Below are 20,703 nucleotides of genomic sequence, written 5' to 3'. Positions count from 1 at the left end.
AAAACTGTCACAACTTGATTAACTAGCAATCATATTTATTTCATTTATTTTATTATATTGGGGCTTACTTAACTCTAACATCTACAGTTACAATCTGTAACTTAAACAGTGGATAAGTTTAAAATAATAGTTTAACCTTAAGTTGTGTGAATTTTATTAATGTCTTGGTCTTATCCTTAGGAATTTTCCTGGGATTTTTGGGAATCAACAGCAACACTATTTGGAGGTCATTAAGAGAATGCTGGTTCAGTGTATGCAAGATCAGGAGCATCCCTCAGTAAGACCTTTATGTTCTTTTGGAATTTTAATATGTTCTGAGCATAGAAACTCAGTGCAGTAGTCTCAAACATAAAGGTTAAGCTATAGATTTCAGTCAGAGAATTGCATTGCCTGAAACTGATGTACATATAGAGTATTGACTATGCCTGCTGCAAAACAAAAGGCTCAGCCCTATTGTGGTCCTAAAGCTAGACTGGCTGCTCACATTTGCATTGCTTAGGCCCAAATTGTTTCCTCATTATGTTTGGAGAAACCCACTTACAGTGGCCACAAGCAGATGGGGTTTTATCCAACAGCATTGAGGGGGTTACAAACTCCTTGTTAAATTCTCTTTCTGGCCTTTGTGTTTAACAGTGTAAGTCTGTAGTGTCTCTACATACAGTATCTGTACATGGTATGTCTCAAAAGTCTGTATATAAGACAGCTCCTTGAACTGTTTGTGCATTTTTTGTTCCAAGGGTGTGTAAGCAAGCCTTGCTTTTCTGGAAGGCTTCAGCTTTATTGATTTATGCAGAGAATTGTACTTTGAAAATGTTTCTGTTGTTGTGAAAAATGCTGGGCAAGGATAGGAAACCCTGCTGTGGTACATGGGTTCAGTTTGCTGCTCTCCCATGGATTACTTTTTCTGACCTTTGCAAGTCAACTGAGTAACATTTTCTGAAGTACCAGAAGTCATGCCTTTAAAGAAGTATGTCTTAAAGACTTAAAACACACTTTTTGAAAAATGAGACTGACACTTGCATGCACATTTGAAGTTTTGATGGAAGTTGAAAACAATAGGGTTTTTTCCTCTTTCATTAAATGAAAACCACCAAAACAAAAAGCAAAACTAGGAAATACTTGCTACTTCATAATATGATCAACTTTTTGTGTTGTGGAGGACATAGATGCTGAAGGTCTATGCATTAAGGTCTTCATTACTGCTTTACCTTAATTTGAAGTAAAACATAAAATCCCATGTTAAAAACCAACAAAGGCATGATTCAGTACTGCTTTCTCACATTTATCTCTCCAATTGTGTCTCCTAGATCAAGACTTTGTCTGCTAGAGCTGCAGCTGCATTTGTGCTTGCTAATGAGCTCAATGCACCCCTTCTTAAACATTTTGCAGACTTGCTACCTGGAATCTTGCAGGTAAGAAACCAAACCAGTAACACTAAATGTGCCATTACTGTCTGTAGTGACTATATCAAATTTTTGATGTGCAAATTTGTGAAATTCAGGCTGAGGCCTGAATTAACTGAGCCTGTTAACCAGACAGCAGTCACCAGCAAGATACAAGGGAGACTAAAAGGAATTTTTCACACAGAGAATAATTGATACGGTTTTAAGGAAAATAGCTCAGTGCTGATTAACTTTTGCAGTGTTACCAAGATAAATGACTTTAAATTATTTGTAAGGTATATAGGTCAAAATCATAAAACTTTTAAATTAACCATGATACTGACATATTGTTTAAATGTGGGCTACCCTGATGTTTGAAATAAGGTGTAATTGGGGACTTTGTTTACATGTGCTATCCTGTATTTCTTCACTTTAGAGGAAAGCATAGAATTATTCTGTACATAAATTCTCAGACTGAGAACAAGAGTCTGTAGAAATGATCTCTGTTGTTTGATAAATTATAAATTGCAAATAAAATGCCATTTTAAGCTTCATGTAATTTCTGAGACTAGATTATATCTCTTGGATGGATGAATTTGAGCAAAAGTTGAAATTCTAGTGTAAGGTTATTTACTTTGGCAGGGAAACCTATTGTAAACCAAACCAGAGACAGAAATGGTTTGAGCTCTGAAGGATGACAATTCCACAGTGCACTTCCCTTTCTATATGAAGAAACAGTGGAAGCAACTAAGTACCTATGATAACAGAGGAAATGAACTTCTGGTGATTTTAAATTAGGCTAAATTTACATTAAAGACAGACTTCTCACTACAGTCAGAACAGCAGGTTCCTGTTGACAGTGTGAGCTGTAAACTGCATGTGCTTTGTGGCAAGCTGAAGAAAAATTGTGCCAAATCTACTGATGTCTGCAGCTGATGGAATTCTGCTTGATCTTAAATGGAAGATAAGAGAAATTTATTCAAATCATCTGAACATGAAAATGGGCTATGGTGTGTATAAGTTAACTGTTTTGAGGCCACTGTTTAGTGGTTAGTCTCAGTCCATGACTTTGTCAGTAGCAATTCTGTTCTCTAAAAATTGTAACTGACTGAGAGGACTTTGGCTGCACAGTACTGTGGAAGTGGGGGTGAGGCAGGGTTTGGGGTGGTCATACCACTTGTCTTGATGTTTGGCATTAAATAGTGTGTGGGTTTTAGATTTTTAGACACTGTAAAAGTGCATGCACTTGGCTCACATTTTCAAGCTTTATTTTGCAAATACAGAGCACAGAGCTGTGTTATGAAATCTTGTCTTTTTAAAGTACTTACTGCAGGAAGAACTAGATTTTCTGGCTGTGGTAACACAAGATGGATATGAAGATCTGAGTTTATAAATAGGAATGTGTTAGAATAGTGGTGAGTGACCTTTGGAGACAGTTGGATGCTTTTTTTGTTGATGTTGAAATTAGTTTTGTTGAAATACTGATGCAGTAAAAAAGCTAAAAATAGAGTTCTGACTTGGCATATCTATCCATCCTTTCAGTACAAGATCTATAATGGTTTTGCTGGAAATTGAACTTCCAAAACTGATGGTTGAAACTTTTACCCAAAGTTTTATCTTGCAATGGAAGTAAAAGCAGATAGAACTTCACTAAGTTCCCTGGATGTTGTTTGATACTACAGAAAAATGTCTCTGCCTTTTAGGGCTCACTTTTCACTTTGAGCTGCTTTCTTCAGAAAATCAGTCTTGCTTTAAAAGACTGAGTTGCAATGTGTACAAAGTACAGTTTTGCAGAAACTTCCAGTAAATGTTACATTATCCTGTGAAAGAATGAGAGGATGTGGTAGCTATTAGACCAAAAGGCCTTAACCATGATAGATTGATTTTTTTCCAGATTTTTTCCAGAATATTTCCAATATTAGAAGATGCTGCTTCTGTGTTGGAAGTGTGGGTTGTATAAGTGCTATTATCAAAAATGTTGAATTCTAGACTTCAGTATTAAAAATCACTTAGTTATTCACTTCAAAAATATTTCAAAATTAGGAAGACATACTTTGCTAATGACAATTTCTTTCAAAACCCCAGAAATGTGTCTAAAGACCTTTTTCTTTGGGGCTTTGTTGTACTTCTAGATTTTAACACCATTGAGTAACTGTGTTGTGTGTTGGCACTAAAATATCACCTTGATCAGTTAAAAGTAAGTTTTAAATTACTTTTCAGGATGTGGATATGGGTTAGGAAAGATCGTTGCAAAAAGCTTAATTTCTTTTTCTCTTTCCTGTGTCCTGTGACTGAAGACTGAAAGGTCTGCTTTAGATTGGTGGCTCTCCAGGGATGTCTGGAAAAAAACCTCTTTTATCTTGTGATTCCTGGCATTCATAAACATAAGTTATTCAAAGCTTTTCTCACATAACAGGCAAAAGAGTAGTTAGGCTCATTTTCCTTGTTTTGGGCAGAGTTACGTTCTTTTAAATCGATTTTGAAGTTGTTCTTGTCAGAACTCAGTGGTTTTGCATGTTGGAGCCTCTGATGTGTGACCTTAATTCTTTCTGAGTGTCTGCAGTGTTAGATTAGAACATTATGAGCCATAACTTAGTTGTGGAAAACTTGTAGTTTTGGAACCTGCATAGTATCCTGTTACAGATTTATGCACACAGGTCACTGTAGCAGGGTCTGACTGTGGGATTCTGCTGAAAGTCTGAGTGAAGGCTTCCAATTAATTGTCTTCTAATTAGTTCTCAGGTTACAGTTTGAGCTGGTGCCTCCAGAGAGGGACCCCTACCCCAGTTCATGCCTCTCAATTGCATATGTACCACTGATAGCCCAATCGCCAGCCATTTACTTCTGGTTGGTGATCTCTTGCTTTCTTTACTGGTTTTCACTGTTGCTGGGCTGATGTTATAATGAAGTTACTTCATTCTCTTGGAATTGTCTCCTCGGTTCTTATCTTATTCATTCTGCTTTTGTCTGCTGGAATCAGCTAGTTCATTGTTAGAAGCATTAGTTTTAACAAAAAGTTTACTCTGGTCAGTTCTTGTGGCCTAAGGCTTTGGCTACTTAATTACTAATGCTAAATGAGACTATTCAGAGAAACAAGAATATAATTAATGAAATTCCTTCTATAACACTGGTCCTATTCATAGTGCTGTTTGTTTTTATTTAATCTTATCTTCATCTTATCCTTTTATAGGCTCTAAATGATTCCTGCTACCAAAATGATGATTCTGTTCTGAAATCCCTTGTAGAAATTGCAGATTCTGTTCCTAAGTACTTACGACCACATTTAGAAGCTACTTTGCAACTAACTCTGAAGGTAAAACTAGGAATGTTTTTGAAGAATCACGTTTTCCACCCCAAAACTTCTGTTCTAACCATTTACTCTAATCTTTTGGGTTGTAGTTGTGTGCAGATGCCAGCCTCAGTAACATGCAGCGTCAGTTGGCACTTGAAGTAATTGTGGCCTTGTCAGAAACTGCTGCTGCTATGCTGAGGAGGCATACAAATATTATTGCACAAGCCAGTAAGTATTTTCCTCATTTTCTTTGTTCAAACAGTCCTTTACAGTATTAAATTGACTTTGCAGGTGGTCAGTGGCAAAACCACATCTAACTGAGAGTTAGCTGGTGCTGATGACTTGAGAAAACTCTATTCAGAGTCACCTAATGTAGTAACCCCCTTCCTGTTATGACACTTCATAAATTAATCCATGCCTATGCAGCACCAAAAATCTGAATAAAAATACAGTGGACTCTTATTAGATGTTTCCAAGGAAAACACTGCTTTCATGCTTTTCTGCTGGCTTTGGAAAATTTTACTGTAATAAGAAAAAGGCATTTAATTCTGAGGTTTTGCGTTTGAAGTTTGGTATGTAGGCCAGATATTCTGTGGTGCTGGCAAGTGTAGATTGAAGGAATTCAGCATGCATGTTGAGCATCAGCGTTGAGTTAAAGCTGTGAATTAAAAAATCAGAAGCTGGTGTAAATACATAGAAATAATATAATTAGTCTATTTAACATGCAGATGGTAAAGTCTTTGAAGAGGTACTCTTTAAATCATGCACTATTATTTGAAATGCTAAAAATACATGTCTTCTGGGCAGCCCCAGCGTCAATGCTGTTGCGCTGGTGTTTCTCTGCCTTTTAAATCATTTTTGTGACTAGAGCAGGGCACAAGCACAGCAGTGTAGCCTGCGTTTCCCTCTCTGTCACATTTGTGTTTGTCTAAATTCTTGCTTGTTTTCTGAAACTTGTATAAAAGGTAGCTTTTTTTGTGTGCGCACAGGCTGAGGAAAGTTGTATAGATGTCCCCAAAATTATAAAGCTTCTGTTGGAAAATGTTGTAAACTGGATCTGCTTGGCTTAAGTATTTAAAATATTGACAAGATTTGTTTGCTAGTAGAATAGTTTTTTCAAGAAGATACTCTATTAAAATGTATTTTGAAATCTGTAAATTTTCAGAACACTCTCACTCCATCTTGTAGCTTGTTGGAATTACTAACTCTTGACACTTGCTGACCCCTCATCATTACAAGCTTCTTTGTTCAGAAGAGAAGTACCTCTTACCTCTTTCAAATGTATTGCTATTATTTTGTATTGCTAGTTGCTCTTTAGGAGTGAAATACTTCTATTGAGATAAAGCACCGTATGGGAATGAATTGCCTTTCATTTGCAATTTATCGTAAAATTAGTTTTAATTTTAATATATCATTAAGGAGAAAGACATTTATTTTGCAGAGCGGGTAAAGCAGTTGTGTTCAGGGAATGATAAAAAGGTAGCAAAAAAGGATTGCTTTTGTCTTGGCTTGTGTCTTAGTTTAAAAGGTTTTCTGTTTTCATTCAACTGAGAAGTTGGTAAATCACTTGATACTCACACTGGGTCTTAGGCAAAATTGTCCTCCTGTGCTGGTTTCATTGAGCCCGATGCTGATTTAGGAGTGTGTGTTCTACGTGCCAGTTAGCTGCTCAGGAATCCACTTGGATTAAGACTTCCCATCTTGAGCTCACAGGATTGCAGAGAGTTTTATTGCTCTGATAAGAAGCAGGCTTAGTGGGCTTATGCTTAACTTGTTTATCAGGGTCTATATATTGGCAGTAATTAAATTTTGAGGGCTTGTTGGGACAATGTTGAAATTTCTATGCACACTCTTATGTTTTTTAAAAAACTCTGTGAAACTACACTTACTGACAACCACATTTATATAAAGCATCAATAAGGAACAAGATATTGCAGGTTCTGGATATAATGATGGCCAGAGCCCATTGAATGACAGTTTTTTCTTAGCCTTGTTTTTTACTGGCAACAAACACTGGCATGACTTTTTAGAGCCACATAGCATTTATATCAGATGATGTTTGTCTTCCATATTTCCATAGATGTTGTGACAATCCATGGTTCTCATCTGCGGGCTTACGCGTCTCTGCCTCTGAAAAAATTCTGGACTGTAATACTTTGGTGGTTTTTTGAGGTCTAATAAGTGTATATAAAATTCTGATATGTGGGCATCATGCTAGATAGATCACAGTGTCCATTAAGTTACCTTTATAGTGTATAAAAGCCCTCTGGAGGTTTTTGCAGCCATAGAATATTCTCTGTCTGAAAATACATACCCACATCAAGCACATAAATCCATAATTTGATCCTTTCTTGATACTTGACATACAGTGCTGTCAGTGAGCAGTATTTTTTTCTGTGATCAGTTGACCAGAAGTTTTTCATCTGTCCAGGTATGTGGTGGTGAGTTTGCTTAGGGTGTTGTCTCTGTGGTAGATTACAAATAGTGTAGGTATATTATGAAATTCAGCAGTTGCAGTATACTTGATGAGTTCCAGTAAATCTCATTAGCAGCATGGACAGTTACTGGATGCCTACTAGTTTTTCAGGTAGTTTTTCAGGACAGTTAGCTATGGTGGCTCTCTTCAAGGTGTGGTAGGCTGTCCTAAAAAGATTGTTAAAGGTCAAAGGTTGAGCATTTGACAGAAACCTTTTTTTTTCCAGGTCAAAGTGAAACTTTGTTGCATAAATGATACTAACTTCAAACAACTGCTCTGAGCAATTGGTGTGTAACGCAAAGTAAAAAATGTGCTTAAGAGCACCTTACTTTGCCCTGAAAGTACAAGGTAGGCTTTTCACCCCTTGTGCTTCTGAAGGGCACAGGAACTGGCAGAGCGGACAGACCACTGTGCTCCTTCCTCCTGTGAGAACTTGTAAGAATAGGTGATACTTATTGCATAGTAGTTTAATGCTGTGGTAGAGATTTATAGCAATTCTGTAAAGAGCTAGAATGAGAAGAATGGATAGAATCTACAGGGGTAGAAGCAGAAAACTGGTGGATTATTATGTGCAAGATATGTTAATGATACAAAACAAAAATTTGCATTAGGTGGGGAAAAGGAAATCTCGAGTTTTAAACCATTGTCTCATTGTAAAAAAAAAAAAAGGTTTATGCTAAGCGACCACTGTACATATAGCTAAAAAAATTTATTATGTTAGTAAAACTAAGAGTTCAGTAGTATTCTTTCATAATTAACAGTCTCTTTCATTAGTAAATGTTCAAAGGATGATGTCAAGAGTTTCAGAAAAATAAAAGAAGTATATCTGGCTTCTTAAGGCATGTAATACTATTTTTTTAACTCTTTCAAGAACACAGACTTTATTAAGGAATTTGCTTTTTATAATTGTCATGACTTACAAAAATTTTTTGAGTCTTGTTAAGTTACACACTCAATATTTTTTTGCTCTCAGTTTGAATGTTCTGGAACTACTTCCCTGGCAATCAGTTCTGAATTATTGGCTGATGCAGTTTGACAGACTTGGCCATCTGCTACTGGAAGAAGAGCTATTTTTCTTCAAAATTTTCTGAAAGGAAAAAACTTAAAATTCATGCATGTTATTTGAGAATCTATTTTAAGAGAGCAGACTGAGTTCAAAACTTTTTTTTTTTCAGTTCCTCAGATGTTAGCAATGATGGTTGACTTGGAAGAAGATGAAGATTGGGCAAATGCAGATGAGCTTGCAGATGATGATTTTGACAGGTAATTATGAAATCAGTTGTTTCAATATATTGTTAGGGCTGTGGCTCAAGGCATATTTAAAGTGCAGAATGCAAATGACTGCAGTGCATTACTTTTTCTTTATTCAAATAATTATTGTAATTTTGTTCCTTCAGTCCTGAGCAGTCTATATGTAGGTTACTTAGGTCATGTTCAGCAAGGAAGTAAATTATTTCAGTTTTCATATTTGCTGTAATTAGACAAGTTGCATGTCCCCTTGTCTGCTGTTTTGTACTGTTTTAGCTTTTCAAAAAGTGAAAAAACTTTTAGCTTTTGTTTTTTATGTTATTTACATTTCTCAGTTCAGAAGTCAGTGCCTTCTAATCCTCTAAATTGAGGGCTAATCATGAAGTTAGCTGGAAGTAAAGCTGAAGCATATTGATCTGTTTAATCGTCTACAATCAATCTCTTAATATTTTTCTGTATCAATGCCCTTGAAAATTTTTTTTCTGTAAAAAAATTTCTGTAAAAAATGTGTTTTTACAGAAGGATGGCTATCTTTGGAAGGATGTCATCATGCATGGTGGAATTCCTTGTTGGATTTCACCTAGTTCAAAAATGCTATAGTTCTACTATTGTTTTAAATACCTTGGTATGGCCAGCAATAGTTTATCTTGTGTGTTAGGCAAGAAAGATCTAAAGGTGTCCAATCATTTGGATTTTCTTATTCCTACATGCTTTTTAGCTTGCTCCAACTTTTTCCAGAGTAGTCGTTCGTGTACAGCATCCTGTTACTTTTCCTTTTGTCCAGCTACAGTTAGAGTGAAGTAGAAGACAGCAGAAGTAGGTGTAGGAGGTAACTATTTCCACACTTCTTATAAAGACATGGATGTTCATTTACCAGTCTAGACACTTCTTTGACATACCTGGCTCATCCAGACTCAGATGTAATTAGTGTTTTGAGACACTATTGCAGAACATTTAGAGATCTTCACAGGAAAATAGGCAGTAGAAGAGATGTTGGTTTACCCTGAGCTGTAAAGCAACTTCTAATAGATGGCAGGCATGTAAAGACACCTGTAGAACTGATGCATAGGGATTTATGGAATGACCCATTTAATCTTTGCCTTACTTGAAATAATTTTTTTAGTTTCCTTTGATTATGAAATTGAAAGTGAGCTGTCCTTTCTTCTCTCCCTCACAAGTAGACCATACCCTTTTAACCTGTTTCCTCAATGTTGAAATTTTGCTATACAGGTGTCAGACACCACCACTACATTCAGGTTTGTTAAGTATTTGAATCTTTTCAGTCAGTAAAATTTCAAGGGGGGAATAGAATATTAAAGTTCAAATCCTTATCAAGCCTTTCAAGGGTGTGGAAATTTATTTAGATGGTTTGCTTTAAGGCAGCTTAGTAAGTATGCTGAATGATCGACTTGAGGCGTGCCATTTTCTCTTTGTCAGCAGAGTAACTTTGTTCTTCTAAATACAGCTTAGCTGCCTATGGATTTTGTAATGAAAAATTTCCTTTTCTTTGTTAGAAGTCACAAGTAGACTGAGCACAGATCAGAAAGCAAGTTGTGCTAAACAACCTTTGCCTGAAGGAGAAACACAGCTCCTTTGGCCCTCAAAGTAATAGGAGAGCTTGAGGCTTAGACTCAAACTGGACATGAGCTGGTCTCTGGTAACTGCGTGTGTGAGGGCAGTTTTTCTTTTAGCAGGGTCACTTCTAGTGCTGCTATGTGCTTCCCATCATTGAGGCTCATCTTTGTGCACTTCTCAGTGGCTGATGTGCACACTAACATCTTCTAATGCTTGAGTCTTTGTAGCTTCATAAGAAGACTGTAATTTTTGTGCAGTCCCAGGAACAGGCTAATGATCATCAGGCTGCACCCTAGTTAGGGTGTGTTTGGATCTGATTAAGGGGGACATGAATCAGCCTACACAAAAGCAGCAGGGAATACTTTAGCATTTCCAGTTTTTTGTTGCTCCGACTTTATAAAGGAGTGAAATTCTAAAGGAGGAAAAGGTTAATCCGACTTCCTCTTTTCTTGGCAAAAGCCTTGCAAACATTGCAGGGAGATATGTGGTCATTTTTCTGAGATAAACTCTATTTATTTCTTGCAATTGAAAGTGTGAATTAATGGTGGGAAGAAAGACCTCAAGGAATGGAATTTCAGATGAAAGCTGCTATTAACTTTAGTGAGTTTGCTCCAGATTAACCCTGTGTGCCCATGCTCCATTGTCCTGCTGGTGATATGTCTTTTTATTTGAACATTACTAATCTGAAGAACAAATACAATACTGTCAATATCTTTTCACAATCACTTTTGTTCACATCATGTGAGTTCCTAGATTATTTATGGTTTGTAATGAGACTGGGGGAGTCAAGCATAATAATTTGAAGACCTGTTTCTGACCCATCTGACTGAAGCTTTAAAGAAGATGGAAACTGATCCCTTTTTGAACCAGTATTCAAATTTTTCATCATCATGGATGCCTAGGATGGACTGTAATAACCTTGAATTATCACCATGCCAGCCATAGCCAGACTTATCTGACAGACAGTAGTTATCTGTGTCTTGGAAACTTTCTTGCTTTTCTGTAGGAAATAATTCCATTGGGTGGAACAAATCACTTTGCACAGACAATATTTGGCTATTCTAAGTTCTATAACTGGCTGGGAGTCACAAATTGCTCACCTGGACTGGATGTTTTCTGCCTGAGTCATTGACAAGAGATCATGCTACTAGAGTACAGCTGTACAAGAAAGGTCTCTTGCGTGCCAAAGTGTGAATTCTGCTGCTTCACCTGAATCAAAACAAGTCTGATCTGGTTTATATTCTCATGACAAGAAGGTGATGGTCAGTATTATTGCTTAATTCCTAGCAAGTTTAGCTTCAACTTTCTAGGTGTAACTGCCGTGAAATTCAGTCTGTGCCTTTGGTCCTACTGCTAGTAAGGCTCAAGTTTCTTAGGTAGTAGACTTAATCAATGGGCTGCAGGTGATAAATGTTTCAGCAAAGAGTAAATGACTATTTTGTGACTGGTATATGTGTGTTTTTTAGGTTTGGGTATGGTTTATTTATTTAGAGAGGCCCGTTTTCAGATGCCAAAAGTTTGGAGAATAGAACTGCAGGGAAGGGCACTCTGTTGGACTGCTTGTTTTATTGTAGATATCAAACCGCTGATATTTGTGTAACTGATATTTAGCAATGCAGTGGCTGGTGAGAGTGCACTGGACAGGATGGCATGTGGCCTTGGAGGGAAACTTGTTTTGCCTATGATTAAAGAACATATTATGCAAATGCTTCAGAATCGTAAGTAACTGCATTTTCTTCTATTATTTTTTAACAATTCTGTCCTTTCGAGGAACTTTGATACTCCTTAAGTCTTCATGTTCAACTACGTGATATGTTATTATAAATCTCCACTTTTGATGTCAGCCACAAAAACTGTAAATGCTGTGAACTTAAAAGTTTATACCTTTGCTTAGAGGGTGATTTATTAAACTTACATAGAATGCATTACAACATTTTTTCTGGAACATGGACAGCTGAGCTGAGATGTCATAAAAAAGCTATACATTTTTTTTAAACCCAGTCTGGGAATTCTGTAAAAATAAGAGAACATTTAGGGTTTTTTTATTTAAAATATCCTCTAAATTCCTAAACAAACCCTTAAAGTACCTTAAGTTTGTCTGAAGCACCACCTGTTTTTCTGTAGCTTAGTGGTTTTGCTTCTTCAGAAGTGCTGCATTTAAGTGAAATTTTAGTATGTTACAGTTCATAAAGGAGAATTCGTGGGTTTTTTTCCCCTGGAACGTGATGGACATATGTCTGTCATTGGTAGGCTGGCTGTCTTTTGGTATGCTGATTTTAATACTTGTTTTGTGAGGTGTTTCCATATATTCTTATCAGTTGCTTTGTATGCTTCTTTTCCTCTTAAAATACCTGTAATGCCTGCTCAGCCAAGTATTCGAAAAAATACTGTGCACTGCTTTCATGTGCTTTGACTTGACCTGTGGTTTGAGCCTTTGGAGTAGAATATAATGCAGAAGTTCTGGGTGCTATTTCTACCTTCATAGTTTAAAACCCAGTCCAGAAAAGGCTGTTACCATATTGGATATGGAACAGAGGGCTACTCAAAGTAGCAGCTGCTGTGTGTGAACACTTAGAAAGTCTGCTTGGAATGAAGGGGTTTTTTATAAAGGTTTTTTAAGGAACTGGGCCAATCTCATCCAGTGTTGGTAGCTTCTGGGGCTAGCAAGTACCTAGTTCTGTAGTGCACTCAGAGAGGTGTAGAGTCTAATCACTGAAAGACCTCACTTCTTTGAAGGGGAGTCAATGCAATTCATGTCTGATGCTTGCTTTCTTCTGGGTCAGAGCTTTCTATAACCATTAATACCCTTTGGAGAATGGAAATGCAAAAGATTGTTTGATCGGAGGCTCTCACTGGTAGGGAGTTGGGAGAAAAGATGAAGATACTTAGATTAAAACATTGGCAGTACTCTCAGAAGTCAAACTTTTCCTGCTCCTATCCCCTCTTTCTCACAAATCTTTATTGAAATAGTGATTTAAGACTTTTGAGTTTCGATTGGGTGGCCAGATGGTCCAAAGATGATTGTGTTTCAATTTGGAGATTCATTAACTTCAAGTTTGGAATACATGCTAACCGTAGTGCAGTGAGAGTCACAAGGTGTAGGCTTAACTAGGAACATCTAATGAACTGAAATAACACAAAATAAATTGCTGCTTTTCTGTTGTACCTTCTGTGAAGATGATACTTCATCTAATCCTGGTCAGACAGAAGCCTTAGTGTCAGGATTTCACTGCTCTGAACTGTAATGTTCTTCATTCCAGGAATGTAATATGTTACTAGTAATAATGAAATATTGAGCTATTTTGGGAGATAAGTCTCTGTTACATGCCTTTCCCACAGGTTCTTTGATAAGCTGTTTATTCTTTTGGTTTTCTCTTCTGTAAACCCAATGATTTCTATCACAGAGAAAGACTCTTGTAAAAAAGAAGTAGAAGAAATTGGAGTTTCTCAGGTTACCTAAAAAAAAAGGAGAGGGGCATGAAAGAGTCATTTCAACAATATCCACTACCCTGAGAACAGGCTAGTAGGACTTTGAGGGGGAAAGTTTACATCCATAAGTGGAATGTTATGTTCTCACAGCCTTGAGAAGACTGTGAGAAGTTTAGTACCAGTCATTTATTTGTTTTTAATTTAGATGTTGTTTGAGTCTTTAGACTTGCTTAAGGAAGGCTTTTCTGATGATACTAAAACAGGAAAAAAAGATGGAGGAGAGGGAAATAAAAATACTGTCCTGATGTTTCCCTGGTCAGCTCATTTAATTAAAATGCAGTTTCCAGGTATTGGTACTGTGTACATACTTGTATCAGCAGTTAAGAATTCTTTTTTCTAGATCTGGATTTGGCCTGGAGTAGACACTCAATATTTTATGCCTCTCTTGAAGTATGTATGAGGAAAATGGAAAAGTATTTAACAAATCAAGTAGATGCATTAACTTCCATTCCATTTACTGTTCTTCGCTGTACCTCCTCCTGTGTCCCCCAGCCCCTGCAAAGAAAAGGTGATATGTCTTCATGGTTCTTAGTAGTTTCCAAAATGAGTAACGCTTCATTTTTACTCTTCTGTAGCTGACTGGAAGTACAGGCATGCTGGCTTGATGGCACTCTCTGCCATCGGAGAAGGTTGCCACCAACAGATGGAGGGAATTTTAAATGAAATAGTTAATTTCGTTTTGCTATTCCTTCAGGATCCTGTGAGTATAGTTCTAGTAATTATTTCAAAATGTTTCCATTTCTGCTCTCGTGACTGCTTGTTAACTATTTGAGGGGAAATATTTTTTCAGCATCCAAGAGTAAGATACGCCGCTTGTAACGCTATTGGACAAATGGCAACTGACTTTGCACCTGGGTTTCAAAAGAAATTTCATGAGAAGGCAAGTAATAGAGTAGTAGGGGAAAAAAAGTGGTAGAATATTGTCTGCTTCAGAAATTTTCTTTCTGAAAAGCAGTATTTCTTTTTCAGGTGATAGGAGCTCTTCTACAAACCATGGAGGATCAAGGCAGCCAGCGTGTTCAAGCCCATGCAGCTGCAGCACTCATAAACTTCACTGAAGATTGTCCCAAGTCACTGCTTATTCCATATTTGGATAATCTAGTGAAGCATCTTCATTCCATTATGGTGATAAAATTACAAGAGGTATAATACACTGAACAAATTGTTTCATGGAGGGTAACCTTGTTACATAGGCAGAATAAATATGGCTGAACTAAGACCTCAGAAATGAGCCAGTATACATATCTGCTGATCTTGGTCTAAACTGACAAGAATTAGCACTTGTGCAACAGCAGATTTTTATATTTGGCATGCTTTTAAATAAAATGTGTGCTTTAGAAATATAACACTTTATTCTTCCTCTTTCCAAGTTGATACAGAAAGGCACTAAGCTAGTTTTGGAGCAAGTTGTGACTTCAATTGCATCAGTTGCAGATACAGTAGAGGAGAAGTTTGTTCCCTACTATGATTTATTTATGCCCTCCTTAAAACACATTGTTGAAAATGCTGTTCAGAAGGAATTAAGACTTTTAAGAGGAAAGACTATTGAATGCATCAGCCTAATTGGTCTTGCTGTTGGCAAAGAAAAGGTAAGCTTAGATTTTATATGTTGGTTTAAATATGTTTTTAAATGCCTTTGTTTTTCATGGTATTAGCATTAAATTAATATAATCAATTGTTAAACATATAGCTATATTGTTGCTGATTTCTATGCTTGTCTTTGTGTTTTCATTTCTAAGATGAATGTGTTGCTGCTTAGATTCACAATAGAATCTTATTCTATTCACAATAGAATCTTATTGCAGCTGAAGTAATTCTTGTCACACTGAACAATGTTGAAAGCAAGCATTTTTTTCTTCCTTTGAGTTTTTTTTTCACCTTAAGAGAAATACTGTAGCATCTTATTTAGGGAAACTTGGTATAGTTTTATATGGGGATGCCTGAAAAAGTTTAAGTCTCTGAGAAGCAGCATCTTAACTTGCCTTTAAAAACATAGTTGTTTCCCTTATCTAGTTTATGCAGGATGCATCAGATGTAATGCAGCTGTTATTGAAGACACAGACAGACTTCAGTGATCTAGAAGATGATGATCCACAGGTATGTTAAAATTCTGTCTTTATAGCTTGTTGGTTAGTATTAAAAACATTCCTGTATACATGATGTTTCTGCCCCCTCCCTAGCTCCTGAGGCTAATTGTCATCTCAATGTCAAGTCTTACACAACCTGACACTGAGATGGCCCTAGAATCTTTCACAGAAGCATAGTTAGGAAATGAGACTTCCAGGACCTATATTTGCTGAAGAAATTTGAGCTTGCTGTCACCTTATAAATAGATCGATAAGACTTGTTAGGCAGCTGTTCTAATGAGCAGAGAGCTATTTTGACTTGTACATTTGAAAACAAATACTCCTCTGAAAACACAGTACTGCACTATTTTTTTCTTTTTGCTCTATTTTGCTATTTTCAGGAATGTGACTCATAGTATCTTTTAAATCTGGGAAATATTTCAGAAAAAAAATGTATTTTTTAAACAGGAACTTGCAATGCAATCATGAATCTTATACTGTCACATTTTTACATGTATAGCAACTTTGATCAGAGGTACTGTCGAGGTATTGTTAGACTTGGGATGTCTTTTGAAGATGCATTTTTATATGGATTGCATTTTGGATTACTTCTCTTTGAAATTAGCTTTAAGGACTGCTGACAAATTCTTTTTAAAAGTCCTATTGTATAATGTAATTCCTTTATGCTTTCCTTTAAGTATGCATTAAAATGTGGGACATGAAAATTGTGACTTCTCTTTTCTAGATTTCTTACATGATCTCTGCATGGGCCAGAATGTGTAAAATTCTTGGAAAGGAATTTCAGCAGTACCTTCCTGTTGTCATGGGACCTTTAATGAAGACTGCATCCATTAAACCTGAAGTAGCTCTTTTAGACAGTAGGTTTAAGATGATGTTTTGCTTGAAAAATATACTGAAATAAATGATTTTGTAGCACTTTTAGATTATTTTTCCTCCCCTCTGTATAACAGCACAAGATATGGAGAATATGAGTGATGATGATGGTTGGGAATTTGTGAGCATAGGCGATCAGCAGAGTTTTGGAATCAAAACTGCAGGCCTTGAAGAAAAAGCAACTGCATGTCAGATGCTGGTGAGTAATAGTTTTGGTGATCTATGTGTTTCTGGTCAATTGAGTCTGAAGTCAAAATCTAACCAAAATGCTCTTTTTTTTGTCTCACGTGAAAGAGTTTTTTGGGTGATACTGCTTAGTGTGCAGGCACTTTGTTGCATGTGGTTTACTTGACTGAAAATGGTTTATTTAGTTGGGAGCTTAAAAATTTATTAAATGAACAGATGGTTTTCCTTTGTTAGCAAAACTTTAGGAATTGGATATGTTAAAAAGTAGTTCGTTTTTGCAAATATTGCTGTTTCTGAATTTGGTTTGAAAAACACATGCATGCCCTAAGAGTGAGAACTCATGCTGCTGCCAAGGTTTCTTAAAATACCGCAGTGCAGGGGGAACGTAAATGGATTATTTCATGTGGTTTAAAATAAACTAAAAAAACTTTGCACTTTTAACAGTCTCTCTCACCTTTACATAGTTGAAAAATATAAGTATTTTACCTTACAAGAGACATATTTGTGCTCTGTCTTTCAGGTTTGCTATGCAAAAGAGCTAAAAGAAGGATTCGTGGAGTACACAGAGCAAGTTGTAAAGCTGATGGTTCCGTTGTTGAAGTTCTATTTCCATGATGATATCCTGTTAACAAATTCCACTGTGAAAACGGAAACTTAGAATCAAAATCATACTTACTGTTTTCCTAAATGGATTGAAAGCGTTAGTGTGAAAATGTTCTGTGGCTTTATAGCAGAAATGGTTTCAGAGAATGTTGGTTTACACACACTGTTTTAGGCAATGTATTCCTGCTTTCCCCCTTCGTTTCTTTTTAACTAAGCGATCAGTAGAAGTGATGGTTATGTAACAAAGCAAAAGAGAGCTTGAAGAGAACTTTTCTGTCATGGCCTTAAACAGGCTTGAAACCACTTTTAAATAGCAGGCAGTGTAATTTTCCTATTATTTATTCTGTCTAATTAAGAAATCAAATGCATGGACTGTAATGAAATGAGTTTCAGGTAGAAAACTAAGAACTTCATTATAGTGGTGGGGTCTTAAATTCTAAGCACTTTGGTGTTGGTTGCTGTATTTCCTTAATAATGACACGTGTTCGAGTGGCAGCAGCAGAGTCGATGCCCCTCCTTCTTGAATGTGCCAGGGTTCGTGGGCCAGAGTACCTCACGCAGATGTGGCACTTCATGTGTGATGCGCTCATCAAAGCCATTGGGACAGAGCCAGAGTCTGATGTCCTCTCAGAAATAATGCATTCTTTTGCAAAGGTAACATTCTTACAAATTTCATGGCATTATTGTTTGTAGCTTTTTGCAATAAGAATGGACATGTTTGATATTCCTGTAAATGGCTCGAATAAATGCAAGGCTTCCACTACATGAAATTTGTTTTGACTATAAATGTTGTTACAGTTGATGGAAAAAGTTGCTTGGGGATTTTTTTGTTTTGGTTCGGTTTTTTTTAAATACCAAAGTAGTAACCTAAAACAATTACCAAATTTCTTCATTTTAACCACAAGCAACTGAAGTTATGGGGATGAAATGTACAGTGGCACTATGTCTTGTGTCTGTAATTTGAGCATTGATACTTTGACTGTTTTACTAGTATTATTCCTGCTAGTGATCCAGAGCATGTATTAATATTCTTTGTGTGCTTACATTTCATTAAAACTGTTCATGTTAATTTTTAAAGCTGAAAACCTGATTGTTTTATTTCACAAGTGCATTGAGGTAATGGGAGATGGATGCCTTAACAACGAACACTTTGAAGAACTTGGAGGAATACTGAAAGAAAAACTAGAAGAGCACTTTAAAAATCAAGAATTAAGACAGGGTAAGTTAACACAAATTCTGTTAACATGTGATATGGATGTTCTTTAAAGCAGAATTTCTAATTATTTCTGAACACAGAAAAAAAAGCTGTTTCGATTTCTTTGATTTGTATATTTATGTGAAGTAATTGGACTTTGAAACAACAGCATCCATGAGTTATATTTGTAAGCTTCTGGAGGATGATCATTCACAGCAATACTCTGGTTATTCAAAAGTTACTGAATCAAAAGTTGATGGGCAGATTTACTTGTAGGATAGTGCATGTCTATGGTGTTATTATTTCCATGTTTTGGGTTTTTTTCATCTGAAGTCTTTGCAGTTTTCTCAAAGCAATGATAGTTTCTCATTTCTAAGCACTTCTCTTGTCTTTGTTAACAAGCTGGTGTGTTTATTTCTATTTCCTGTGCTTTCTTACACATTCTTGAACTGAGCTGTCCTGTACTTGTTTTTCTGTGAAAGCTTTTTGAAGCTTCTTAAAGATGGAAAATTCCTGTCGCATCTTCAGCTACTGTTTCCTGTTTTCTGAATTTGTTTCTGCATAATTTTGCCTTTCACAGGCTTCTTGTGCACTCACAGAAAGGTAGTGGTTTAATTTATTTTTTTTTTAAATTTAGTGAAAAGACAAGATGAAGACTATGATGAACAAGTTGAAGAGTCATTACAAGATGAAGTAAGTTAGTTTGAAGAGTTTTTCCACTTATCAAGCACCAGGATGGAAATATTGCACAAATATGGTTTCTACTCAGAGCATAGTGCATCCTCAGAATTATTTCTTCATAGAAGAATGCTGTTACCATAGTCCTTCAAAACTTTCAGTAAGAAATGGGTCACACTACATATGTCAATTAGAAAATATGAAAGGTTTCCTTGTCTGGCTTGCTGAAGTAAGAAATTCAGGATATAGCTTTTTATTTTCTTCATCCTCCCAAACAGTTCTTGGATGACATTAACACTGATACAGATTTGACAGCAGACTATTAAATCACAGAATATGCCGAGTTGGAAAGGGCCCGCAAGTCTAACTCCTGGGCCAGCACAGGAGTTGCACCATGTGCCTGAGAGCTTTGTCCAAATACTTCTTGAACTCAGAAAGACTTGGTGCTGTGATCACTTCCCTGGGGAGCCTGTTCCAGTGGCCAGCTACCCTGTGGGGGAAGAACCTTTTTCTAATATCCAACCTAAACCTTTCCTGGCACAACTTCCAGCCATTCCCTTGGGTCCTGTCACTTGTCATCACAGAGAAGCCATCAGTGCCTGCCCTTCCTCTTCACCTCATGAGGAAGTTGTAGACTGCAGTGAGGTCCCCTTGGTCTAGCCCTCTGACTTGCTTTTCTTTGAGCCTTGCAAGCTAGGTGGCTCTTAAACTTGATGCTTTATACCTCTGATTCCAAGACATCTGGTGTGTCACATCAGGAGCCTGTCTCAAAAAGAATAGCCCAAAAACAGTTATCAGAGCAGGACAGCAGGATTAACAGCTGCCATAATGTGTTTGCTTATGAGAGAATACCAAAGTGACTCCTTACACACAAAGGTATCAAAGTGAGTTAATAGTTTAAAGTGGAGGTGATTGTAGAAGAGATGTAATAGTTATATTAATCATTATTAGTAGAGAGATAGAGTAATAATGAATGACTACTGCTTATACCGTGAGACAAAGGATGCTCAGTAAATTTAAGAACTAAGAAATTTTTTTGCTGCACAATGCAGGTGTGAAGTTTGATCACACAAGTTTCTGTATGCAGACTCCAGAAATCATACACCCATATGTAAATACTGTCTTAAATCACAGTGCAATTCTTGAGCCCTTTTCCTTTGGGAACATTAGGCTAGCATTCAAGAGGATAGATTTTTGTTGCCTCCAAGACCCTTTTATTTCCTATGTGTCCCTTTGTATTGATAATGAGAGAAAATGCAAGCAGGCAGCAGTTTCAGAAAAGCTGACTCCATACTCTGCAACAGAGTTGCAAGGCATTTTTAAAAATGTTGTAATGTTTGCTGATTTTTCTGTAAAGTCTGAAGGAAAAGACTTATCTGCATTACCCTGTGAAAGGAGGAGTGGGACCAAAATGTCACTTGCCGTATGGACAACATTAATGTATGGTAATGAGTAACATTTGGATATACACCTTTGGTCCCAGAGTATGTTTATGTAGCCCTTACCTCAAGGCAGCAGAAATGTAAGAAGTACAGAAGTCATGGAAGTTACTCAAACAGTGGTTTCGGATACAGCCTTCACATCAGCAATAACTGAACTGCTGGTTTGGAAGAGAGTGG

General features: G+C 36.7%; 1 protein-coding gene across 1 annotated transcript in view; it reads left to right on the top strand.

Moving 5' to 3' along the window:
- The window catches only part of IPO5 (importin 5), a 43,307-nt gene that overhangs the window by 11,708 nt on the left and 10,896 nt on the right, over positions 1-20,703 (top strand). Inside the window, exons 5-21 of the mRNA XM_085057404.1 lie at positions 181-277; positions 1,308-1,412; positions 4,573-4,695; positions 4,782-4,902; positions 8,326-8,413; positions 11,585-11,691; positions 14,038-14,162; positions 14,253-14,342; positions 14,432-14,605; positions 14,833-15,051; positions 15,476-15,559; positions 16,274-16,406; positions 16,500-16,621; positions 17,129-17,225; positions 17,693-17,865; positions 18,319-18,430; positions 19,044-19,099. Of these exons, the coding sequence (XP_084913530.1) occupies positions 181-277; positions 1,308-1,412; positions 4,573-4,695; positions 4,782-4,902; positions 8,326-8,413; positions 11,585-11,691; positions 14,038-14,162; positions 14,253-14,342; positions 14,432-14,605; positions 14,833-15,051; positions 15,476-15,559; positions 16,274-16,406; positions 16,500-16,621; positions 17,129-17,225; positions 17,693-17,865; positions 18,319-18,430; positions 19,044-19,099 (2,026 nt within the window). The remainder of the gene's footprint in view (positions 1-180; positions 278-1,307; positions 1,413-4,572; positions 4,696-4,781; positions 4,903-8,325; positions 8,414-11,584; positions 11,692-14,037; positions 14,163-14,252; positions 14,343-14,431; positions 14,606-14,832; positions 15,052-15,475; positions 15,560-16,273; positions 16,407-16,499; positions 16,622-17,128; positions 17,226-17,692; positions 17,866-18,318; positions 18,431-19,043; positions 19,100-20,703) is intronic.

Source organism: Lichenostomus cassidix, chromosome 1 (genome assembly GCF_008360975.1).
Source record: "Lichenostomus cassidix isolate B80296 chromosome 1, HeHo_3.0, whole genome shotgun sequence".
Classification (NCBI taxonomy): Eukaryota; Metazoa; Chordata; class Aves; order Passeriformes; family Meliphagidae; genus Lichenostomus; species Lichenostomus cassidix.
Note: the sequence above shows the minus strand (reverse complement) of the source record. Positions and strands in the feature narration are given on the sequence as shown.